This window comes from Mixophyes fleayi, chromosome 1 (assembly GCF_038048845.1).
Source record: "Mixophyes fleayi isolate aMixFle1 chromosome 1, aMixFle1.hap1, whole genome shotgun sequence".
Taxonomy (NCBI): Eukaryota; Metazoa; Chordata; class Amphibia; order Anura; family Limnodynastidae; genus Mixophyes; species Mixophyes fleayi.
The window spans coordinates 225,228,156-225,255,828 of NC_134402.1; the positions used below are offsets into that span (position 1 = coordinate 225,228,156).

The 27,673-nt window shown below is 37.4% G+C and overlaps 1 protein-coding gene across 2 annotated transcripts; it reads left to right on the plus strand.

The window, feature by feature from the left end:
- The first annotated feature begins 269 nt into the window (after positions 1-269).
- Positions 270-27,267, plus strand: R3HDM4 (R3H domain containing 4). 2 transcript variants are annotated; one of them, XM_075205985.1, is made up of 8 exons: positions 270-447; positions 10,464-10,618; positions 11,070-11,188; positions 16,090-16,207; positions 18,256-18,341; positions 22,422-22,507; positions 23,205-23,260; positions 24,372-27,267. In XM_075205985.1, the coding sequence occupies exons 1-8, from the start codon at positions 392-394 to the stop codon at positions 24,473-24,475; spliced, it is 780 nt and encodes a 259-aa protein (XP_075062086.1). In that variant the 5' UTR covers positions 270-391; the 3' UTR covers positions 24,476-27,267. The 2 variants fall into 2 exon arrangements, with proteins under 2 accessions (XP_075062086.1, XP_075062093.1); XM_075205992.1 differs by lacking the exon at positions 23,205-23,260.
- The last annotated feature ends 406 nt before the right edge of the window (positions 27,268-27,673 follow it).

Consider the following 27,673-nt stretch of genomic DNA (forward strand, 5'->3'; position numbering starts at 1 on the left):
TGGGCTCACAACTCTAAACATTGTACAAATCATTAGTGTATCGGCTTTTATTTTGTCTTACTAACGGGAAATATTCACTTATGTTTTTACAGCTTCTCAGTAAATTTACACAGCTTTGGCAACTTTGAAGATAAGTTGGATTGTGGAGTTGCTCTAGACTGATAAGCCGGGACATCTCCCGGAGCCCGATCTTCCATCACTAGATGAGTTAGCCATGCTCCACCTCCTCAGGAGGCCACCAAAAAGAGATACGCAGAGATCATTCTCCGCCCAACAACGAAAGACACCGTACACGGCGTACAGTCCAGCAATAAACATGATTGACGTCAGCGCAGTTTGACGTCACTTCCGTCGGGACCGTACAAGGTGTCCGAGCCAGCTGAACGCCGGAATGGTGAATAACTGGAGCACCGAGCACGGGGTTGAGGGGGAGATCGAGAGCCCTCGGTGAGCGGGGGCGACAGTGAGAGCTGACCGTGTGGTCAGGGAGAGGAGTGACAGCTAGAGGGGGCGGGCTATTCTTACCAGCTGTCATCTTGTGTGTGGTCACCTATAGAGACTCTTAATATAGCTACTGCTTTGCTGTGCCAGATGCTTGTCAGTGACCCTTGTGTCTGCACTTTCCGGTGTACACACCCTTGTGGACTGAGTGTACAGTAGCCCAGTTGTCACATACTGAGTGATTTAATATAACCTTTATCCCATATTTGTTGTCTATATATTTAATGTTATTTTAAGCTTCCAGGAATAACGACTCTTTAATGTATGATTACAAAGTCTAGGTGATAAATATTATGATTGTATATACGGTAGGGGAAATGAGGTGTGTGTATTCAGCTTAGAATCTACCATTTTATGCATGAGTCTCAGCTAGTACTTATAAGATATAAGTAGATTGCTGGAAGGGCGGAAAGACAGGTTTGGGTTAGTGTGACCAGTCAGATTAGTTGAGTAGGCAGTCTAAATTCCAATAGAAATGTTGGATAATATAAGCAATACTTACCAGCCAGCACTGGAAAAATAGTACTATATCCTTTGAGCTCCAACACTCTAGCGTTTGCTTCCACCAAAGCCATGTCTATTATTCCTATTACATAAGGATTATTGATGACCGTGCTACACTTAAATACAGATGTTCTTACAAACCGATGGCAAACCATGGAGGGAAAGATGTGTAGTGAGCTGTGTTTGTAGGTCTGCCATCTATTTCCTTTCATGCTTGTGTGCATTGAAATTCTGTTATGTGTAGAGATCAATGAAGTGACCAAGATATTGGTCAAATATGTTGGTGTCAAGTAAAGTGGGGAAAAAAAAGTATAACAATGTTAAAGATACATTTTTGTAAAATAGAAATGCAGTCTTTAGATGGAATAAATTTTACTTTGCTCTTTATCTTCTTTTACAGATAGTCTGATGTTAGTTTCAGAGCTTTACAATTATTAAACCATGAATAAATCCTTTTTATGTAATCGCCCTTTAATTTTCAATGTCACTGTAAATGTCTACACATTATGCATTTTGCACAGTCATGTGGTTTATGTTCTTCCATACACTGCTGCTTTATGTTCACCCACACACTCTCCCCACACACACTCCCACTTCTTGCCTATATATTCTGCCCATGAAGTCCTACCTGTTGCTAAGATAATATTGCACACAATTTCTAACATAAAAATGTTTTTTCTCAACAGGCTGATCTGCTTATGTTGTGAATAATTTATTGTACAAAGCAAATTGCAGATTGGCTGCTGCATATCTACCTCTCCCAATGCTTAGCCAGCTAGTCTGTATTCAACAATGACTGGAATACCCAAAATTCCCAGTCACTTTATCCATTTGAAGCACTTGAAGACAAGTCAGATAGAAACACTATTCCTAATGTGTTTATACCAAGTTGTTACCTTTTGCATATAGATTTTGTTGGGGGATTTTATGTAGACTTAAGTGCAACTTTGTTCCCCAAGCGCGCATTTTTAAAGTTACAAATATTTAAAATTCTAGCAGTCCTCTATTCTGAGTTATTAGTGAATTTAAAAAAGGTTGAAACAACAACCTTAGTGGCTCCCCATTATATTATAGCAGAGTGTATTCTTATGCTACAGATCTTGCTTGTTATAATTGTCACTCTGTATATTGTAATTAAAGAATTATTCATTTGACTGTTTTCTCCTTTTTTTTTTTATATAATTTTTTATTGTACAGCCATACCATAGTTGTGTACTATACCATAGGGGTGAAGATCTTATTAAAGCTGACTTTTATAAAAGATGGATAACTACAACATAATCTGTGGAAAGTAGGATATCTATTCAGAGATTGTATCCCTTACAGAGCCATTATTTTTGTTCTATAGAAAAAAAATAACAAAAGACGACTGCCAAGTGAATAATTGTTTAATTGCAATACACAGAACAGTTATAACAAGCAATTCCTGTAGTATAAGTATACACCAATTCCATATCATTGAGAACCCATAACGCTGTTTAATTCACTGTTTCTTTACTCTTGACGCTTTCTATTTAACTATATATTTTACTGATATTTTCCAAATAATTTACATATTAGATTGCTGTAATAAATAAGGATGCGCTTTGACATATTTTATCATTCATTGTGTACCTCATACAGTATCTCCACATCAGAACCATTTTCTCAGTTGATGCCTAGTAAGTCCTTGGAGAGCACCACCTATAACATTGAGGAGTTAATAATTTAAGACAATACATTTTAATCAAAGAAAGAGATGCCTGTCAATAGCAAACAAATCTGATGATAAAGCAAAAAGGAGTTGGGGTCTTCAGGTGAAGGCTCAGAGGGCTGCCTGTTGCCCATCACTCTGACCTACAACATGAAATAATGTGGATGATCACAGATAAGGAATAGAGGAGGTAATTTATGTTCCTGTGCAGATGAATAATTTAGGTTCATGTATGGAGTTCTGGTAGATGCTTTTTGTTATTTGTCTTTGTATTACCTTTAGTGCTCGGAGGATTCCTCTTCATTAAAATATGGCTTCTCCCCAGAAAGATGGCAGCTGTCACCATCGATCTACGGCACTTTAACTGCTTTCCACAATAACATTGTTGTATAAATGTCACATTTTGTTGTACCATACTCTGTTGTTTATAAACATCTTGGTAAATATGATGGCTGCCACAATCTCCTGCTTGCATCAATTGTTCTTGGAATTCAATTAGAGCCTGGTGGATCATTATTTGGGCCACATGCAATGCTGTTTTATTCTTTGTATTCAACTTTACATGCTGTTTTTATGGAAGCGCTAACAGCTTCTGCATTTTTAAAAGGCAGTCTTGTGATTTTGAGATCTCAGTCAGGCCTTCAGTGAAAAGCCTCACCAATAGACTCATTCTGAATTGGTTCTAATAGCAACTGCTATATTAGTTTTGCTCGGGTCCAATTTACATTGCGTGTATTAGTGTAAATAGGGAAGGCGTATTTGAATATCTAGGGCACTATTTCCTCTAATGTTGGTGATTTGGACATTTCAGTTTTACAAACTGAATTTGTTGACAACACCACAATAAAATAAACTTGCATTTACTGGTTGGCAGGTGTTCGGAAAGTGTACATAGTGGGAAAAATAAAAATGTCAATACAAAGTCCAACATACTATCGCTTTTAGGATCACCACTTTCATTTACTGCGTGGTTCAGTCTCATTTATGTGTAAACCAATAATGAGTTAGGGGACATTGGTACAGACTTTATTACATCTTATCTTTTGTGCGTGTGAATGTTTGTTTTTACTACATTGGTTGAGGTGCGTCTAGAAATTTGCTTTCCCACAAAAGTGCGCTTGTAAATTGCAAAATGCAACCTCTTTGTAGGATGAGATTTGTGAGAATTCAAGCCCCTTTTTTTTCAGGGAGGGAAAAGCTTTGCACCTACCAGTAAATCAGAAACAATGTGCATTCTCCACCCCTGTGTAAGTGTACCTAATCTGCGCTTGGCAAGTAAAGCATCTGTTTTGGTCAACTGTTCCCAACAAAAGATACAAGCGCTGCTGTTTTGCCGGAAATCTGAGTATTTATTAGATTAAAAAGGTCCTTCAGTTAAAATATTTTTATTTTCTCTGTCCAATCCTCCATTTCCCCATCCTCTTTCTAAATTAACTTATGTTAGAACTGCTGCAGGCTCTCCACATGCACCAGATCTTTGCTGTAGATGATATACTTGGGGGTTAATTTGTCTAGCTGCGAGTTTCTGCCTGATTTGAAAAGTGGAGATTTTGCCTATAGAAACCAATCAGATTTTAGATATCATTTATTTAGTACATTCTAGAAAATGATAGCTAGAATCTGATTGGTTGCTATAAGCAACATCTCCACTTTTCAAACCCGCCGGATACTCGCAGCTTGATAAATTTACCCCTTTGTGTTTAACAGAGCTTTGGGGTGTCTGCTTCCTTGCTCTTCCCTTCCACCTGTAACAATAAGTTTCTGAATTATGATAGGATATTAAAATTTTCCACATTCTTTGATTGCTAATGGTTTTATATCTCTTCTATTACTTTTCTTCATATATTATAGCATGTAATGGTGCCATGTGTCACTAGGGTATCATGCATGGCTATATACCCTAAAACCAGTTTGTGAGTGATTTAGGATAGGATATGACACAGTAAAGGCAGTGGTAATACAGGAGAGCTAAAGAGGGATTTTCATCATTGTATAAAGCAGGGGTCAGGGAACTTTTTTACCTTTTACCCCCAAATATATTTAGATACGCCAGACTTACCCCCCTCGATTTGAAAGTAAGGAAATCATATATTATTAATTATTGGAATTCAAAATTTTATTGAATCTATTAAAAATTTCTTTGAAAGCTTCAACTTCAAAACTTCATGTTTTGGAGAAATTATTGTGCTTCATTTTTGATATGAGAGCATTAATATTGGGGCATTTTGATGTCAGAGCAATTTGGATACAGACTTCAGCGTCCAATCTATTTCTCTGCTTTGTTTTTATGTTCGTTAGAGTGGAAAATCCTTGTTCGCAAAGGTAGGTTGTTGAAAAAGGCAGCAACTTTTTGACTGCCTCCTCATGTGCAATTTTGAATGCCTTTGCAGCTGTAGACATCCAAAAATATGACAGATCTGCTTTGTTTTCAAATGCAATATGTGCTTCATTATTGCATCAAAGTTCAAGAAGTACATCATCCAACCCTTGAGGCTCTTCTGGTACAACAGCAATTTCACATTTAAAGGGGTCTACAATCCAACTGACAGCATGTGAATCGGCAACATTACCCCCAGTAATTTCATTTTTACCCCATTTGGGGTAATTTGCCCCTGTTCCCTGACCACTGGTATAAAGTAACTAGCCAGTAGATTTTTTTGATTTTTTTTTTTTTTTTTTACTGAGCAGTTCTCTTAAAATATCTGTTTGACTGCTCTATGGACAAGCGCAAGAGCGGACAAGGAGTGGGTGGCAATTAGAGAGTAGTCTCTTAAAAATCATTCTAGTGTTCCTTGGATTGTGAATTTGTCAATAATTCAGCTGCAAGTACATAAATATATTCATTTTTTTTTTAGTATTACTTTACTTATTTTCTCCCTTGACCCCACTGTTTGCCAACCAGTCCTTTCCTCCTGGAATCCAGGAAGAGATGTTTAAAAAATGGTCTCAGCGCAATCCAGATCAGTTAAAGTGTGGGCCCTGTAGACTTCATACTCCCAATTTGAAATTCCTTTATTAACATGAATCTTCAACATCATTCCACCTGTAGCTTCCCCTTTTCCCCACACTCCTCTTCTCTTTCTGCTCGCATCGATCTTCTGCTCTGCTGTGTTTTTTTTGTTTGTTTGTTTTTTTCTTTCTGGTTGCCTACCACACTGCCTCTTTCTCTCCTTTCTCTACTATCTAACTTATTTTTTTCAAGGCTTCTCTTCTCTGCTTTTGGTAAAATTGGCTCAATGCCTAGACTCTTCACTTTCAATGACAGAAGCTTATTGTTTTATTACCTGATTGTTCACATGCCTCATGTTACTCACTACATCATTGTCTAATATTTACCATTGACCTTTGCAAAAATAAAGTCTTTATAAAAATGGTCTCAGGCGGGGGTCATCTGTGCTGTCTAGCTGATAGGCCCATCTAGTGTTCATCCCTTTGAATATATCCAGGCCAAATGGAGCTTAGATAAGGTGCTATGTGATAGCAAACAGTTCAGAATATTGGCTTAAATTACAATATACCTAACTATAGCTGCTGCTCCCAACAGCCAATCTACTGATATTGCCCCCTTATGTCATCAAGATAATTATATATAGATGGAAGTGCTGGTATAGTAGATATAAATTTGATGAGTCACTTAAAAACAAACATGCAAAAAGAATAAGTACATATAGTTATACTTAAAAGCATACAGCCTTAACCACAGATTGATATACTATATAAAATATCTATATCGGTATAGATATACAGCCTGCCGATATTTTGCTTTAAACACATGAGCTCATACAAATATCCAGATCCTTAGTTCCTTTGGTGGAGAGAAGCAAAAGGACCCTTAATCCTTAGTGTGCCCCTCAAAGAGCCTTTAGCTTCATCAGACAATATGGACAATGGTGTCAAAAGTCTTAGCTGTATAAACGGGACCTCAAAAAATCCTATTAATCCTTAAAATGGGCAGTTAACACTTGTGTATGCTTTTAAGTATAACTATATGTACTTTTTATTCTTTTTGTATGTTTGTTTTTAATTGACTCATTAAATTTTATATCTATACCAGCGCTTCCATCTATATATAATTCAAGTGGAGCTTACCCAGTTTGGAACTTTAGCACTAATTACAACTTAAACACTTTTTAAATACAGGGGAGATGCACAAACGTGCTAGTAGGGAAATTACATTATTCAAGACTGTTACATCCATATCACCTTAGCATTTCCTTTCTAAGATTTACAAACTCCTGATTGAAAATCATTTTGCCTCTCTACCGCAGCTTACATGGGACTGGGTTCAAGAGAAACACTGGAATAATATCTTTCAGATTACCCAAGTTAGCTCACTTAGCATTTCGGTGCTTGAATCACAGTATAAGGTCCTTTCCAGATGGCATCAATGTCTTCGCTAAACTGTTCCCTCTAACACTTGTTAGAGATGTAATCGGGCTAGTGGGACGCCATTACACATTTGGTGGGAATGTCCATCTTTAAGACCATTTTAGGATGGAGTAATTTCTACCTCAAAAGAAATTATGGATATGGAGGTACCAGAAGATCCAGTTTTTTGACTCTTGAAATTTACAAAGCTATATATAAAAATCCCTGTTAAAACATCTAAATAGTGCCGCAAAGGCAGTGATTCCTGTACATTGGAGATCCTCCTCTCCTCCAACTCAAAAAGAATGCTTCCCCTGCATTGAATTTTATAGATATATGGATGATTTGATTCTCTGCTTTTCTGAAAGGTTCAGTGACTATTGTGCCACATGAATCTATTTGGCTGGAATTCCAAGACAATGAAAAATATTCAGATTTATCCAGATAGTCCCTTTATGCAGAGTGTCAGGATGGAGTGAGCAGTGTTGTGTTTCCTGCTCTCTCCATTTGTCCTTTATCTAGTTGTTATTGAAAACTGATATCCTGTTATAAGTGACCACCCCCCCCCCCCATATTGCTACCTTCCCCATCTCTCCTAACCCTTTCTCCCTTCAAATGTTTCATTTTGTTCGGTTTACATTTATTAAGCTTTCAATAATTAGCTAACTAGTGCATTTATTCTCATACGTGTCTGTCTTTGTAAAGCCAGCGGATTCAGTGTTGAATTTATAGCTTGTTTTTTACTGAACTTCTTAAAAACTATTTCTACTTGACTCCTCTTTACTCCAATATTATATGACAGTTAATTTGATTGCCTTTTATAAACGTGTTTGTATCTTTTGAATATTTTTCCTTAATAAAAAGTTATTGCAAAAAAAAAAAAAAAATTAGTGCTGTCAAAGCTTCTCTGCAGGATAGTGTATGATTATCATTGTTGTTTATGTGCAAACTCTGCAGCACTGGACAGTGGGTAAACCATAAAAATGGAACACATTCATGTGAGGCTGACAGAGGGTAGAGAAGGCCCTGCTCGGGAGAGCTTGCAGTCAAGTGTTGTCATAGAACTTTTATACATTAATGCTTGTTAATCTATTACAATTCAGAAAATAAGAATAATTGTGCAATCCTTCTCAATGGGACTATGGAAACTTAGTGTAATATATCAGAACTCTCTAATTTCAACACTGTATCTTACGTGACACCCACACTCCCTACATCACAGGCAGCTCCAGTAATGTGTATAACCTCTGTGAAATTAGCACAGCTTTATGTCAGTGCATATAGAAAGCTTTTTATTTGATTCATTGTGATGGTAATGTTTTCACCATAAAGATGATTTGATATGCATTTTTAAGACCTATTAAGAACGCGCTTTTACGCTGATAGGCCATAAAATAGTTTAAACATGAGAAACTATAGACACACACTTTGACAGGGGATCACTTTATATTGTGTCAATTTCTATGTTGCCTACAGTGTTTAGAAGTGTTGATGCTCAATAAAATTAAAGATTAACAGTACAGCATAAGACAGTTGACTGCACCCCTAATGACAAATGGAACACCAATGCAGATTGAATACATTTAAAAATAAAAATAAAGTTACATAACCATATAAATTCTACAAATAAAAAGAATCAAAGCTGTGCTGAATAAGAGTGTACAATATTCTGGTAAATAGTTGGAATAAAACTCCAGCACATCAACATTATCTCATAGATGACCTAAACAGTCTTGGTAAATCCTGACTGGCCTGGTTAGTGACGTCTAACCAAAAACCTACAAACTTGTAAAACACAATGAAGTTGTATGTGAATTCCCTAAGTATATTGTATGCTATGCTGGAAGCTTTCAGATGTATTAATGAATGTGCTGCTGATGTGAGGACAAAGTCTCAAGTTTTAACGATCTCTGTCTTTCAACCCTGTGAACGTCCCCAGTTCTGTTATTATCATTTAATACTAAAAGCATTATAGTATTGGACAAATCTGGTTCATATTCACTGTCTCTCCTTGATTTTTTTTTTTTGTTATTAGTGTCGCCCTCTTAGCCTGCACGCTCTTAAGTTTGGTCTTTGAGAACTGTTCCTTTATTGTCTCTACCTCTGACACATCCACATTCCCACAATCTATTGGGGTCCCAGAAGGCTCTGTTCTCAGCCCCCTGCCCTCAGCCACCAGTAATACCTCTATGCTAACAACACATAGACGTACCTCTCCTCTCTCCTTAGGACTATATTTTCTAACTGTCTCTCTGCTATCTCCTCATGGATGTCCCAACTTGTTCAACTTGTCCAAAGCAACTTATCATCTTTCCTCTTTCCAGAGTCACTACCTCCACTTAAATTTCACTCGCTATCAATAACGTCTCAATTTCCTCAGTCTATCAAATCTGCTCCCTTAGTGTCACTTGATCCCTCCTTCTGCTATATTTTTTTCTTGGCCAAGATGCTACCAAAACTCTTATTGAACCTGTCATCCTCTGCTGCCTTGACTACCGCAACCATGTTCTCTCTGGCCTTCCCCGCACCCATCTATCCCCATTTTAATTCATCTCAAAGTTGCAGAAAGGCTGATCTTCCTCTCTCACCACTTCACTCCTGCCTCACCGCTTTGAAAATACTGACACTGGCTTTTGATATCCTCCAGAATCCAATTCAAATGACTCTCCCTTACCTACAAAGCCATAAACAACAACACCCCTTCATACATCTCAAATCTCATCTCCAAATACTTTTCCTCTGGTAACCACCTCTCACTTTCACCTAAAAGACTTGACTTTCATCAAGTGCCACTTCCCACACCCAATCAGCCTTTCTCTCAGCCTTCAAATCTTTAAACGCTCTCTGAAAACCCATCTCTTTATTAGACCTTACTCTACTCTCACCTATACTACCTATAGCGGTGCACCCTTACAACTGTCACAATCTCCACTCTGAGCCACACTAACTCCTCTTTTTTCAGCTGTGCCCTTTTCCAATTGGAGTGTTAGCTCTGTCATGAGTAGGGCCCTCCTTACCCTTTGTTTCCATGTCTGCATTGTCTACCTTGTATGTCCTGCTTTCCCCACTGTCCTGCACGTTTGAGCACTGTGGCCACTTTCAAATGGATGATGATGATAATATACTAATAATACCTTTTCTGTAAACATGTAATTTACCTATGTCTTGTCATCCGTGTTGTGTGCATACCTAATTAAGATATGAGACATACTTATTTCTCACCTTCTCTAAAAGAAGAAAAGTTGGTACTTCACAGACCATCATTTCAGAATATTTTCCAGTATTGCAGAGACATGTACAGTGATGGTTTTTTGTATTGTTTCTTTGAATATTTCTGTGGAGATCTTTTAACAATGAGGTTTGGTTCTAGCTAATTCTCTCTGTTTTTTTTTCTCAGGTTAATTGAGGATTGCCTATCCCCTTTACCAAGCTCTCCATCTAAGAAGACTTCTACCACTAAACGCAAGCAGTACTATATAAATCGTGCTATCCGCAATTCTGACCTGACTCCACGAGCCAAAGGACGCAAGAGTCTACGCAGGCTGGAAAACAGTGAGAAAAGACAGGGAAGGGGTTACTCCCTTGTGGAGTCTCCTTCCTCCAGCTGCTGTCTAGCAGTGGTGCCAGTATAATGCCTCCATATGACCTAAAAGTATAGATACTGACCTGCAGCAACGTCAGGGAAGTTTGGGGGTAGTTGTTTTATAAAATGTAGTCTAAGCAGAAGAGGTAACATTAATATACACTACTTTCATCTATGCAAAAAGTTAAAAGAAGCAATAAATATATGGGGATTTGAAGATGAATCTTACAAATGTGTATAAATGGTAGAGATTCCACAAAGACAGATTGATATTGTTACTGTCATTACTAGAGAAACCAGGCAGATCTGCTACCTGAATGTGCTACCCCAATCTGTCTCATTCTAGGATCAACTACGTAAGAGAGGGACGAGATCACTCGATGTGACATGATTTTTACTTTCTTTTTCCCCCTCTTGTAGATCGCTATCTGCTGAGTTTGCTGGAGAGGGATGAGTGTGTGTCTGAGGATGGTGAGACCTACCTATGTTCTTCTCCCAGCATATTTACTGAAGCCTGTAATAATGAGAGCTACATCGAGGTAAGATATTGGTGGGCACGTGGAATTTTTTTTGTTTTTGCTATAAGTTATTTAGGCAAATTTTGTATTTCTTTGTTATCCTTTAAATCTCTGACAATTATCTAAAGCGGCCAAGCAGCTTGGCTACTCTGTTCTACAGATTTCACATTAAGGTACCACTCAGTTTAAAAATGATTAGTGATCCCTATCACCCTTTGTTCCTTTAATTTAAACTAAACTTAGCTCACTTAGATACAGTAACATATATGTTCCTCTATAGCAGGGGTCGGTAACCCCTCGGCTCACGTGCCAGACGCGGCATGTGGACCACTTCTGTCTGGCACGCCGATGACAATATATATATATATATATATATATATATATATTACACACATACCAAGTATATGATTCAGAGTGGTCATCAATACAAAAGAGTCCTGGGTTATTTCTAACATGTAATTCCGTTCCAGTCTTGTATACTCATAGAGGAGAGAAAGAAAACCAAAATAATGCAGTATTGCCGGACAAGTACAGATAAATCCAATATATATCCAGCTCTAATTATGTGTACCAAAAGATAAAATATTTTGCGCTTATCTATATGAATGCTTGTGCGGCTGATGCTGTCCCTTGTTCAGTTGACTCCATCAACAGGTTTAGGACAAGGAAATGAAAATAAAAAGGTTCCATATAGTGTAGTATATTAATATACAATCCAAATTAATTAACCAGATAAAATACACACTCACAATAGACATATAAAACAAAGGCTTATCTGTAATCCAAGTACAATCCTTATCTCCACTCTAGTGGGTTAGATGTCGGGAGAATTCTGCTAGTTGGTAAATCTGGGTACAGGTGCCAAAAGAAAGTATCAGCCTGTACTACCTTTACCTCGACGCGTTTCGTCTTGAAAAGACTTCATCGGGAGATGTTAATGCCTGTCTACCTGTTCGTTTATTTGATGTGATGGGCGCCGCCATTTTGCGCATACGTGCTGCACAGGACTCACTGTGCATGCGTGGCTTGTACATTGCCGTATATGTGTACTCGGCGGTTTCACATACTAACTATAAGGCGGATGCATCCCAGAAGGTTGTATGTATGTGTGTGTGTGTGTGTGTATAAATTCCTGTCAAACAAGACTGGAAACCAGCACTCCATATAAAAATACGTTCTATTATTACTTTTAAAGTCCAGAACGAAGCTGTTCCATTATATCATCCATGGCAGCAAATCAGATCAAAACAATTCAGCAGCATGTCAAAAAAAGACAGATAAACACCATAATTGTTTCACATTATACTCATCTTGTACTGGTGTTCATGGAACAGAACTCATGATAGGGTATGTCATAAAGTACCCAACGGCCGTTTCGGTGCTCTTACGGCACCTTTATCAAGGGCTACTATATGTATAATGAACACATGCCAGCATTTAAAGACCCACTAATGCTCAATTATCTAGAAACACATCCCCATTGAAAACACCTGTGTATGAAACATGCATATTAGCCAACATATGCAAACTAATCAGAAAATAATAAAGATTAATAAACAGAAACGCATAACTATATGTATATATTCACATAGTATACACATTGTTTAACTGTATATCATCCTGTGTGTACTAGAATGGAATAACAATCATATAGGATAAATACCATTATACTGTCTAACTTAACCTAATCGTATTATAGCAAATCATATAACAGAGAATTAAAAAGCCTGTCAAACCTGAAAAGTGAGCCAGCCATATGTTTACAAACCTCTCCTATAGTTGTCAGATCAGCAGCTAATCTTATGTGATCAGTTTCTTCTTAAAAGGCGTATAGGATCATTTTGATCATCACAACTTATTATCGAGGTTATTCATATATATGTCAAAAGAAATGTGGAAAAACAGCAATAGTGTATTATCATTTATAATTATAAAGGGCCTGAAACCATGCACCACCACAAATACCAAACGATAGTTCTTAGGCATACCAGATATACAAAATATTAAGCTTATCTGTTTGATTTCCTTAGTGACACTTGAGCCAGTTGACATTCATTAGTACCTCATATCAAGAGAATACGAGCCATATAGTGTAGTATTTCTCAGTCAACAAAATTTTAATAAACACATAAATAATTGCGCTCACAAGAAAAGGTAAAAACATAGGCTTATCTGAGATCCCCTGAAGGATACGTTTGTTGTAATATCCACAGCACATCCAAGGTATCGGCCAATACAGTAGTATCAATAAATAGCAGCAGTCTCAACATGTTTCGTCTTTCATCAATAAATACTTCAACAGGAGAATGACAAGAGTGCTGACAAGCACTCTTGCACACCAGTTAGTGGTACTGGTAATCATGATTCAGAACTTCAGATGGAATGATACATTACATGGTAAATCAAAGCTCTTCATATACAGTTTTGCAGCCCTAACTTGGCAGGAGGTAACTCAGCTCCTGTTCTAGCTGACACAGCAACATTTGATATTTTACATTGAATATTTACCATCAGGATATAACATATTCTCTAATCTTGCATTTAACTCAATTTAACTTACAAATTTCACATCAATCTGTAATTTCTAGATCACTTGCATCCTTACATTATTCATATTTTTCATCTATCATTTTAACAAGATAGGATACAGCTAACTACACCCTGCTGTGTATTTAAGTGTTGGTCTCTCAGAAATGAAACATTTAATTAGCCTAATTGGGATTTCCTCTAGAAAAGTTTCAAAACCAAATCATGACATACTGTCTCAGAAGTTGCAAATCAAATTTACTCCGACATTTGCCTATTGCATCTGAAGTCAGCCCTAATTTTAGATGCTTTTTAACACTATTTGGTAAAATATAAAGACGATGATGTAAAGGTATGCACTTTGTTTCCCCCATGTCTCCCATTTCTCATCATGAGATCAATTCTGAGCACTTATGTGGTCGAAATAAACAGTAGAACTCAAGGTTTTCTTCACTGTTGCAAAGTTACTAAAAAAGACCTTTACCCAGAATATCAACTTCAGGTGAATTCCATTTTATCTTGGTGTCTCTCTCTTACAGGCCTGGCCAACCTGTGGCTCCCCAGGTGTTGAGAAACTACAAGTCCCAGCATACCTTGCCGGCTTTCAGCTGGCTATCTACCTGGAAAGCATGCTGGGTCTTGTAGTTTTACAACACCTGGAGAGCCACTGGTTGGCCAGGCCTGCTTTATTATAAAATAACTCTATTACTGACTGAATTCAATCAGACGGCAAGAATTATTCTAGACCTCAAAATGCACCGTGGCCTATTTATATAGCTCATTCGCTATAGCTGCTCCATTGGAGAGACGAGTTTGTTTGTGACAATTGATTACCAAGTGGTGAATAGTGGCGAAAAGTACTAGTATAACATAAAGCTGTATACCAGACCACTGACTATTGTACTGTGTATATGTAAATGTTTCTTTCCTTGATTTTGTTCTTTACATTTTTTTTTTTCTACTGTTACTTAAGCGAGAAGTTCAGTACTGACAGTACATTTGCTTGTAGGCAATGCATATATCAAATGCTTTGTAGAGTATGTCAAACGTTAAAGTCAAGGGTGAAACTAGCGGTTTCAAATTATTATTATTATTATTATTATTATTATTAATAATAATATCACCATAGATTTGTAAAGCACCACAGTGCTCCACAACGCTGAACAGTAGAGTAAAAAAACTGCATACATGAAACAGGAACATAGAAGGTAGACAGAATAAATGCAGACATGAAAACAAAGGGTATGGAGGGCCATGCTCATTAGAGCTTACATTCTAAGTGGAAGAGGGCACAGCTGAAACAAGGCGAGCGAGCGGGGTTCAGCGTGGAGATAGTGGACAGTTGTGAGGGTGCATTAGTGTGAGTAATATCATCGAGGATAATCTATTTTTATAAGTGCTAGAAAGTCTGCAGTATTTAAAGAGCACCCATTACCTACTTATAATGGATGCAGCCAATTATGGGACTGCAGCCTATGAATTCACTAGGAACTAATGACATCACTGGGGAATAACACATTCTGCACACCTGTTCTATAATGTATAACTATAAAAGTACAAATACAAAAATGGTCATGTCCAACCTACAAGCACAGCATTTTCATGTAACTGTAGCTTCCTTGATCATTGTCCATTTCTCTTTAGAAGTATAGAAATGCTAATACAAATTGTCTTTTAAGGAGGTTATAAATGGTTTGCTCCAATTACTGTGTGGCCAGATCTGTCATATTTGGCCATACATATTCATCCAATCTGACTGCACTATTAGCTCATGCATGTTTAGATGTTGTCACTGCCTTTACTGTCAGTCCCAGTTATGTAAGTCCTGTACTTGCTGTGATTTACTACTTAATTGGTCTTATATCACCTATTAGGCTGTCCAAATCACAGCATGTGTGGGCACCTGTATTCTTGATGAATTATGTAAATGAACCAGCTAGTTGTATTTGTAACTAAGACTTTACTTTATTTGAATGTATTTAGATTTAGGTAAAGGCCTTTTAGATTATTATTTTTTTTTTTTTTTAAAGCATTAGAGTTTTTCCCTGGTGCATCTATTCCTCACTTAATGTGTGCTTTAGCTTCTTCAGCGCATACTTATAATCCATTTGGTAGCACTTGAGGACTTGAATTCACCTTTGTGATGGTTTCTTAAATGGTTTTCAAACTGTCTGATTTATATGAAACAATTGTGTAAGCTGCAGCAATAATTACTGTGTGTCCTCTCTTCCTGAGTGTTCCAGAGGAAACACTCAGCACATTATTCTGAAGCCTTCACTTTCTGCATTGTACCACAGGCACTTATCCTTTGATGCTATTTTCCAACCATCTTACAGAGCTGTTCAAACCACAAAGTGATTTTGATCTTTAGATAATGTTCTTTTTTTTTTCCACAGATATGGAATGATTTTATGAATCGTTCTGGAGAAGAGCAGGAGAAAGTGCTCCTTTATCTGGAGCATGAAGTGAGGAGGCCCAGAGAGAGGGTTAGCAAAGGCAAAGATAAGAGGACAGGTACCTGTGTGCATCAGTTGCCTGATAGTGCAATACTTCTGGTAGACACCTTCTATTCCTGTGTCTCCATAACTGCCACATGAGATTTTACTGTGTTGTACCACTTTATTAGTTCCTTCTTTGAGCTTCTTTTTCTTTTCTTTTCTTTTTTTCCCCTGTACCCTTAAGAAAATGTCCCTTTATCGGGGGCCAATTTTCAGTTTTTCTGTTTTCTTAACAGTTTGACTTTATTATTTCACTAATAAACTTGATTTTATGATGAAGTTAATATTCTACTATATATCATAGGTTTTTAATGTAGATCAATAAACTTCACAGTAAATTTTAAATTATCCAGTAAGTGCCCAGTAACACATTTTCTTTTCTTCTTTGGATGACATAAATGTTGTATATGTGGGAGTGCACCTTCCCTCTTAATATCCTGGATCTATATGAGATTCACATATCAAATATATGGATAAAAGTGAAGTATTGAGGGGCTAGTGGATTTACTCAGTGCGGTATATAGTCGTTAGGAATATTTTGTAAGTTATCATCATCAGCTATTTATATAGCGCCACTAATTCCGCAGCGCTGTACAGAGAACTCATTCACATCAGTCCCTGCTTCAATTTACTAGTAGATTTAGTCAGGCCTATTTTTTAGGACAGAATTAAAGAACCACTAAACTTAAATACAAGTCACCTAATGGCAAAGATGATGCTCATAACTTTTACATATATGCACATATGTAAAACGCTTGGAGGAATTTGAGATGTTTAGCATTCTATTTACATTTGCTCTGTAGCTAAATGCTTGCTATTCTTTTATCAGCCATTTTATGACATTAAACAATGTCTTAAACACACCCAAATCTGTATAAATTAAATTCTTTCCCCTTTTATAACTTTATCTCAAATTATATTCAGTAATGTGAATGTTATTAGTAGCTATTTTGGACAGGCTAACTTCTATTTAGGTTTAGCGATGTCTGTTTAAACAGAATTCAAGGCGCATCACAATTTCTTGAATGTCACAGACAGGTAAAACCCCACTATTCGGCATTAAATCCAATATTGTGGTTATGGTTACAGTGCTCCGATGGTTTTGCTGGGCAGAAGCTTGTGCAAATGCTTTCAACAGCAGATGTCTATGAGATAAAGTATTTAATGGTTCACAGGCAACAATGAGAGCATCTCTCCTTTTAACATGGTCCAGCTAAGAAGAAACCTTATGCGTATGGACCTTATGGACCTCTATAATTAATAAGTCAGATCTATACTTAATGTAAGCAAAAAGGAAAAATTCTGCCTGAAATGCAAGTAACAGGGTCTTACAACCAGCCAGGACTGCCCAATGAAAGAATGAGTGAAATTCACAAATGTCTCTTCCTAAAAATGGTTTTAATGACCACAGAGTTATTTACGTTGTTCTGTGAAGTAAACACTACCACATCAATAAATGTTATTGAGTTAATTCATTAAAAAATGTATTTGAAGGGTAGGCTTCTGTGAATACCAGTAACATTAGACATTTTTTAAGCTTTGCTTGGTGCACTTACATTGCAGTCCATAACCTCCTTCACAACCCATCTAACCCTACTACCTTACTGAAAATGGCAGTGAGTGGTAAGCTAATTCATGTTAATGCTAAATTGCAGGTGCACACCTTCTCATTCACTGCATGAACCATTATGACACTCTGAGGCATACTCCAAGTCCCACTACTGAACTCCATTATTTAGTATTTGCAATGACAAAGGTTTACCAGACAAAAACTGGATCACTATTGTTGATGTTAATTTTTTTTTTTTTTTTATATCTAATTTCTTAACTATTCATCCTCTGTGTGTGTGTGTGTGTGTGTGTGTGTGTGTATGTATGTATGTATATGTATATGTGTGTGTGTATATATATATATATATATATATATATATATATATATATATATATATATATATATATATATATATATTTGTTTCCATAATAGGTGGGCATAGTGTTATTGTGTATGGCTTTTTTTTTTACTCTTATTATATTAAACTTCTCTTTAATCTTTCTAACTTTTAGAGCATCCCGCTTACACCCCTGAGGAGTGTTACCAGAGGATCAGCCGTAGCCTGCGTTGCACTCTCAAAAGACGCCAAATTCCAATGGTTAAGCACGATTTCTTTATTTCCTCACTTTCTACATATTATAATTATAGCAATGGAAGCCTTCCACTCTGATTGAAAAGGGGCTAGCATTCCATATGCATGACCTCAACTGCTAGTCATATATGGCTAGGTGGATTCACTTCAGGATGTATTGCTAATGTGTGCTAGGATATCACTGTATTACATTGCACAATGTTTCATTATTGTTTAGATCTCTGAATGATCTTTACCACAGTTAACTTCTGTCCCCCACCCCCCTTCTGCTCTGACCCTAACTGTAACATAATTGATTTCCTTGTGTTTGTTGTACTCCTGCTTATCATGGCTTTTCATATTTTACCCCCCCCCCTTCCTTCTTACATATATATTAAAATATCTGTGTGGGTTAGCTGGCTCTGTTAAGTTACATTCCTTTGTGGAACAAATCCTCAGTCAGTGTCCCCAGTCTGTTTAAGAAAGATTAAATTCATTATTTGTGAGTCAGCATTTAGCGCAGTGTGCACTGAAGTGTGTTTATCGTTAGTTAAAATTTGTGACCCTTAACCTTCCAGGAGCTTGCAGAGTATGTGATATGAACTCTGTTTAAAATGGTTAAGCTTTCAAGATAATTGATGTTTGTGTGCCCTTTTCTCAGTCATTCATTTGTAAACTTGCTTGATGAAGGAGCCTCTGTGCTCTGAAAGCTAGCAAATATAAAAAATTATTTTGGTTAGCCAATAAAGGTATGCCTCTTATAATACTTTTTTGACACAAGTATTCAACATCACATAGGATAATTGAGTACTTTTGTAGCTGTGTAGGTTCTGGAAATAGTAATAATAAACAATAGGCTTTGTTTATTATTATTTTTAAATGGGTTGGGTTGTTTCTTTAAAAAACATGATTCTTATTGTCAGGGGCGGGCTGGGCAGGGGGGCATCTGCCCCCTGGGCCGCTCACAATCACGGCTGTTAGGGCCGGCCGCCCCCCCGGAAGTAATAAAAATGTGATGCCGCGTGTCATGTGATGCGGCGTGTGCCCCCCGCGCCTGCTTATTGTTCACTTGTAAGGTACCGCAGTGCTTCGCAGCACTTGACGGTGGGGAAAACAGGATTTGCATAAAATTGTTACAGAAAATAATGCAGACATGAAGGTAAAGGGTAGGGCAGGCTCTGCTTGTGAGATCTTCTAACTGGAAGAGGACAAAGCTGTATGTGGAGTTTGGGACAGTTGTGAGGGTGCATTAGTGTGTAGTAAAGGGGCGGTTAAGTAAGCCCTAATAAAGAGAGGTTTTTTTCAGAGAGTGTTTAAAGATTTTGAAGTCTGTGGGTAGTCTGGTGGAGCCTAGTAGGGAAATTCATAAATAGTTAGCTGCACAAGACAAGGCTTGTAGCCAGGAGTGAGATGTGGTTACCAGAGGTGAGACACGGGTCAGAAGTAGATCTAACAGGGAGAGTATTTAGAGATGTATTGGTGGGTGGTGGTGGTGTTGATGATGGCTTTGTAGTTAAGGGTGAGTAATTTGAATTGGAGCCATTGTAAGGATTAGCAGAGTGGAGAGGTTGATGAGGAGTAGCAAGAGACAAAGATGATTCTTGTTGCAGCATTTAAGTTGGATTGATGCAGAGATAGATGGGTGAGGGAAATGCCCAATAGGAGAATGTTGCTCTAGTCAAGGTGGAAGATAAGGAAAAATGGATAAGAGTTTTGGTAGAGTCTTTGGTAAGAAAATACTTATTCTGACAATGTTTCTAAGGTGGAGTTGTCCGGACTGGGAGAGAAACTGGATGTGAGGAATAAAGCAGAAGATGCAGTCAATGATGACTCCAATTAAATTGTGATGTAATTGATGGTGGGGGAGATTTTACCGGGAGATGACCCTGGTAGGAGAGAAGATGCACTCTATTTTGGACCTGTTTAGCTTTAGATGATGATGAGACATCCATATTGAGAAGGCACAGAGACAGTTGGTTATACAAGATAGTAGTACAGAAGTGTGCAGGGAAAGAGAGGTATATTTGGGTGTTGTCAAAGCAAAGGTGATACTGGAGGCCGAATGAGCAAATTACCTCTCCAAGAAAAGAGGTGTACAGTGAGAAAAGCAGATGACAGAGAACAGAGCCTTGTAGGGCCCCAACAGATAGTGGGAGTGGAGGAGAGGATGTGTCAAAGGTAGACACTAAAAATGTGGTTTGATAGGTAGGAAGTGGACCAGGAAAAAACTCTCTCATAAAGGCGAAAAGTAGTGAAGAGTGTGCAGTAGAAGGTGATCAACAGTGTGGAGGGAGTGAGAGGAGATAAAATGAGATGGGTAGTTATACATAAGTCGCTCAAGAAGTTTGAAGGCAGAGGGGAGAAAAGAAATAGGGCTGTAATTGGAGAGAGACTGAGGGATTATTTATAGGAATAGAATTCTTGGTTACATGAGAGAATGAAAAGAGGGTAGATTGATGATAGGAGATGATGGGTGGTCTGTTTGGTGTGGCACGGTTGAGTTTTTGATCATCGGAGACTAATAAAGTAGTTGGAGCTGCATTATCTAAAACTAAAGCGAGTGTTTTGTTGTAGAAAGAAGCAACCTGATCAGGACAGTAAGTGGAAAGAGCTGTTATTTTAGTGAAAATGAGAAATGGATTGTGTAGAGACGATTTAGGTGTGGGGTGTATGAGATAAAGTGAGGCTGAAGGAAAGGAGGTTGTGGGCGGAGAGTGGGAAAGCCAAGTTGGAGAACCTAAACATTGAACAGAAGTGGGACAAGACAAGGGAGTGTCCATCACAGTTGTGGGAGATGAAGTCCAAAGAAGGAATTAAGTTAAAGCATTTTTGTGGAAGCGGAGACATTGGTAGTGTTGAAATGACCTAGTATGAGAGTAGGCAGGTCAAAGGATAGGATATAATTAAGCCTGTCTGTAATGTTTTCAATGAATCAGGAAACTGGCCCTGGGGGACAATAAAAGATAGCAATATGAAGTTCGAGAAGATAGAATAGACTGTTAGTGTGGACTTCAAAGGAAGAGAAGTATGGGGAGTTCAGGGGGGGTATGATTTGGTAGGTGCAGTATAGACATTAGAGTGCCTACTCCACCTCTTTGTTTCTGTGGTTTAGGAATGTGACTGTAGGGAATGTAATGTCTGAAAAAGGCATGCCAAGTTTATTTAATGGCAAGGATGTAGAATAATTTTGACATTTAATAAATCATTGCTACATGAGTACAACCAGATTTCACATTACGAAGTTCACAGGAAAATGGGAAGGAGGATAGTAGAGGGATTGGAAGTGAATGTAATGTTTTGGGGAAGGGGTGTGAGCATATAGTGGGAATTGCACAAGGCCCAGGATTGGGTGAGTTGTCACCAACAGCCATGAGAAGGAGCTGGGTGAGAAAGAGGACATGTAAGGATGATTTGTGACAGTGTAATGTATGCTTTCAATTATGTAGGCTAGTGGTTGCAGAAAACAGGTTTTAGATTGGTGAAGGGGAAATAATGAGGGAATGAGAAATCACCTGCTGGAGAGAGATGAGGAGCTTGGAGAAAAGTGTGGTGAATTGAGTGTGTGCATGGTGGAGTGATGTGAGATATGGATTAACTAGCGTATGTATTAAGATATTGTAGAGGAACAATTGATATAAATTGTGCAATGGAGGAGGTGGAGGCTCCTTTGCCAACGCCCCCTAGTTGCGATAATAACAATTGGGCTCAGTTGGTCTAGCAGCCAGAGATGGCAACAGTAACCACAGTTGAACTCATTACATCATCTTATTCTTGTCTTTAATGCAAATAGGAGGGAGACCAATTAGACCTGCTAATCTAACACACAAACTGTCCTTTAGGTTGTAAGTTATTCTGTTCAGGGCCTGCTGGCCTCTTCTTTCATCATTATATTATTATGAATATGTTTACATTTTTATCCCTAATTGTACAGTGCTGCAGAATATGTTTACCCTTAATAAATAAAGAATATTGATAATATATGTTGCAGAATAGTCTGCCAAAGTGTGTGTGTGTGTGTATATACACACACACACCAATGCTGTATTAATTTAAATGGTTAGTGGAGCTATTAATAGGATAGTACTGTTAAATGTCTTTCTGTAACAGGGTACCCTGGAGTGCTTGGAAGAGGAGATGCTGTCATTTTTCTCAGTCAGTCCTGAGTCTGTGTACATTGCAATGATGGAAAACAGGTACTGCATCTGTTTCTGCCCATTTTTATGTCCATAACATTTAATCCTCTCTGTCCCACATGGAAATGAAAACACTAATTGCTTTCAGAAAAACATCATGTCTAACAGACTGCCTAGCATTACCTGCTATGTGTTGTGTTATGTAACTTGCACTTTGCAATTACACTCTGTGTGCTTCCACATATATGTATACATAATTTGTGTGTATGCAGTATGTAGAACTAACATTCCCTGGTTTTAGTACAGCTTGAAGTAGCTATGATAGTATTAATAACATTCTACCAATAATGTAAACCTTTGCAAGAGGAAACATTACAATAAATTCTAAAATGTGATGGATTCGGAACAATTCTAGACCGTTGATTCTATCACATATAATATTACTTGAACTAAGAAGACACAAAGAAACAAAGTCATTATTGCAGAGTGCAAAAAATAATTGGCTTAATTTCAGGAGTTGCAGAAGAGTAAATGCAATCGAAAAAATAAAGCTATAAAAGAGAAAATAAAATCTAGTATGAAGAGAAATGTTTTTTTTGCACATCCTTCATGTATAGACAATATAAATGTTGACTTTGAAATCTGAGCTTTTTTTAAATAAATTTTTGATGTCTTATATAAACATATTAAACACACTGCATATGGCAGTGCTGCTGTACAATTCAGACTTATTGTTTCTCATCTGGTTCTCTCGCAGTTACCAGCGACTCCTGCTGCACGCTGTGTGCCAGTACATGGATCTGGCCTCCGCCAGTAAGAATTCTGGGATTTGTTTTGGGACGGGGAATGGGGGATAGTATGTGGTGGAGAAGAATTAGAAGGGATATTTATTTTATTATTACTATTTATATATTTTTTTAATCAAATCTGACGTGTCTCTTTCAGTACATGTAGCATATATGTATACACTAGGGGTGTAAAAAGTCTAGCTGCCAGCCCGTTCTCCATTTTCTAACATTGACAGATCTTAGCACACAGTGCCACCTACCTGTCTAGTCCTGGTATTTGCATATGTCTATTTGATTATGCAGCATTTCTTTAGTTACAGTACTAAACCCAAAAATGTAATTAATTGTGTTGATCCAGACAAAGTATAACCCCAGCGTGGGACAGTTGTAAATTTTTATCCTTATTGACACCAAAAATAGCAATCTGATGAGTTCCCTGTCTCAATCTCCCTGTAATGTCCTCAACTAACTATAGATACATATACCATCTTTTTTGTAAGCAAGGCATCTAATTCATTTGTTAAATTCTGTGAGTTTGGCATCACCCCTTCATGTGGTAAGCAGTCCCCCAGCATAAACCACCCTGAAAGTAACAACTAATGGCCTCTGTAGGGTCCTTTTTGTTAAAAAAAAAAAAATATATGATATAAATGTTTGTATTGACCTCTGATATTTATTCATAATATTTAGGTCCCCGCTAAGGCACCTTTTTTAAAGTAAACAAACCTAGTTCTTCATAATACTACCATTCCCTTTATTAGTGAACCCTCCTATGTGGAGGTGCCCAAAACTGTACCCCATATTCAGTATGTTGTCTGACTAGTAAATTATGCTATGGTAATACTATGTCTGTATTATGCTTATTTATCCTTTTCCATGTGTGTTCCCCACTTGTATTCCATTTAATGTGTCCGTAGCATAGGTATTATGACAGCCAGGGTGCATGACCCTTTATTTAGTTACATTAGATTTTATCTGTATTTTGTCTTAACTCTTTGTATAGTAAGTTACTATGATGTACTGTGTTAATAATCCAACATAGCTTCGTGTCATCAGAAAATATGTACACCTTCTTACTAGCCAACTAGTGATACCATCCTGCTTTCTATTCTATTTTCATTTTTCCTTTGGTTTAGGTTCCAACCTCCATGGCAAACGTCAGATGCGTGTGGTGAACAGGAACAGTGACTTCTGCCCTCCAGAATTGCTCCTATCCTCTTACCTCCAGATGAGATTCTAACCCTTCATGAGACTTAATGCAAGGGTTTATCCAACATGTTAACTCTCTATCTGCCAACATCCTTGTTCTCTGTAGCTCTGCACTTTGTGTTATCGATCTGCTGTGAACTGTTTGCCTTGACCCTGAATGCTTTAAGCATAATTATGTTTATGCATACGTCAGCACTATGGTTAATCTGTTATATTTACAACAAAGTGTTTTGGGGTTTTTTTTGTCATCTGCACAGGATATCGTATGTCTGTGAGCATCTAAGTTTTCCTATTGAGTGTGCTCTCCCAGAACAATGGAGATACTCATTGTGAGCAACACTAGTATGTTAACATAAATTAAACTTTATTTCTAGTAATTAACACAGTCCCAACATCACAGCCTTTAACGGAATATATGCGGTTTATAATATATAGAAAGTGATTAACAAAAGTGAGGAAATAAGTGGTTAAAATGTTGATGTTACAACCGTAGAGGTCCTCAACATTGTGTCATTATATCATATATCTATCATTCTTCAGTTTTGTATTTCATTGTGTAGGAAAGTTCTCAATAGGAGGATGTCTTAACTTCATTTTATTCTGCAATTAGGCATTCCTATTTGTTCCACAAGCTCATTCATCCTTATAGGCTATGCCCCATTCGTTCTATATTACTAGTACATCAACGGTGATATGTTACTCGATATGTATTTTTCATTTCCAGCATTGACTAGAGATAAGAATCTCAAAAGTTTTTATTCAGGCACTCTATAGCAGAATTTGGGATTCTGTAACTAATGCATCTAATCAAATTATACATTTTGCCTGAATGCAGTCTCTGTAAGATATGCTCATTGTTATTACACTGTGATGATTTAGAAATGTCTCAGTTTACACCTTTGAGTTGCCACTAAGTTACTGGCTACATGTGTACAGATATTGGTGTGAGATGAATTATTATTATTGCAATATGTAATTGGTAAGCCTCCAATATTTTGAGTTAGTGTGACCTTACTATTCCAAGCAGCCCTGCTATAAAATCACATAATTTGTGTATTAAAAAGGTGGTTGGCTACTATAACTTATGATTTAACTTGTAATTCCTGACTATTCTGGGACAATAAATCTAAGTGTATACATTTTTAGTAACGATTTATCTCTATTAACTCTTCCTTATTCATTTAGTATTGTTGACACTTTAACTTTAATTTATTGCTCTGTATATAGATGTCAGTTCCACGATTAGATGCAAGCCAGAACTAGGAGTTTTTAAGTCGGGCAATATACTTGTTTAATGCACAAGCTATTGCAGATGATGTGATCTTATAGCAGAGCTGCTTAGAATAGTAATCCTGCACTATTGAATATACGTTGTGTAAAGACTGCATTCATATAAAACATTAGAGGCTTACCCATGAGTGAAGGGGAACCTTTGGTGTTCTTGCCTCTTTTTCAGTGTTTGAATTGAAAACTACATATTGAATGACATTTCGTGGTTGAAGTACCAGTACTATAGAATGGCCAAGAAGGATGAAAGAGTGTGTGGAGCAAATAGGAATGCCTAATAGGAGAGCGTAAAATGAAGATAAAGACGGTAGATAAGTTACACTCCTTTTGAGAAGAGACTTTCCTACATGAAACACGAGACTGAAGAATGATAGCTTTATTCATGATCAAAGTGAGAGACAAGCTTTATTAGCGATATTAAAGAAGAAAGGTATTCCAATAGACCTAATATACTGACTACGTGATGAGGACTCCTACGGTTGTAACATCAACCTTTTAACTCCTTATTTCTTCACTTTTGTTTATCACTTTCTATTTATTTTAACCCTCATATTTCACTAAGGACTGTGAAATTTGGACTGTATTAATACACAAAAATAAAGTTTGATTTATTTTAAGACACTAGTGTGGACCACATTGAGTGCCTCCACATCACAACTTTTTGTCTTTCTCTGAATCAATCTGTTCTATGCCAGTTATCCTGGCAGAGATTGTACATTTCCCATCAGTTCTATTACATCTGGCAGCTCACAGCTGATCAATAATATGTTTTGCAGAGTGATACATGGCAGGTGAGCCAAACCACAAGTGTTGTATGTATAATTGTACATATGTATTTGTATAGCTGGCTGCACAGGCAGGCAAAAAAATGTATAAAAGTCAAAAGATTAAATGTGGCTGGGGCATACAGGATTAGTGATATCATGTAGTTGCCTATAATGAGTGGAGCTGTGTTTTAGAGTGGTTATGCATTTTCAGGGTACACGTCCGTACACTCTGCCAGGATCCTTCACCCTGTTGCCCTGCAGCTCGCTTCCTGACCCTATGTGCTGTATGGGAGGACATGTTTAAGTGAGAAGGAGTTGACCACTGTTCAATACCCTCAAGTTATTATGGTTCTTTAATTGCAAACTAATGTCTTGCTACTTGAGTACATGGAAGAATTGGCGCTGTTCTGTAAGAAGTGGACTGGGGCATGCTGAGTATGCCCTTCAACCTTACCACATTGTGGTAGCTTAGATCATACTTCTTATGCTATATAAGATTATGGTGTCTCATTTACAGGGTTACAATTATGCAGATATAAGGATTGAGTCCTTAATTCTTTCTTCACTATGCTATTAGATTGTTTGGATCCCTCCATGACATTGGGATTATTTGTTCCTGTGCATGAGGGTTTATGATGTTCTTTGGCTCAGAAATAAAGATGGCATGCAGCCAGCAGGTGCTAATTTGTTTGTATGTGAGGGTACAATTTGTGGAGTGAGAACGTGTATAATGTCACCTCTTTCTGTAATAAACAGATACCTTACATTATGGAGTTTTTGTGCCCTGTATTTGTTATTTATGGTAATGCATGTATACCTAGGGGTAAATGTATCAATATGTGGGTTCTTCAACACCCGCGTGTTCAGCCTCTTCCGTGATTAAATTTCAAGCGGCGCTGCATTGTAAAGGGAAGTTAACCCTTTACAATGCAGCGCCGCTTGAAATTTAATCGCGGAAGAGGCTGAACACGCGGGTGTTGAAGAACCCACATATTGATACATTTACCCCCTAGTGTCTAATCAGGCAAACAAGCATTTTCTATCAATTGGAATCCAAATAACTGATTTGAGATACGTCTATGTAGGTATTGACTTTCTGACAAAGTTTAGATAAGGAAAAATATTGTTCTAGCACCTTAATCTTCCTAATTACAGAGGATTACATCATTTTAACT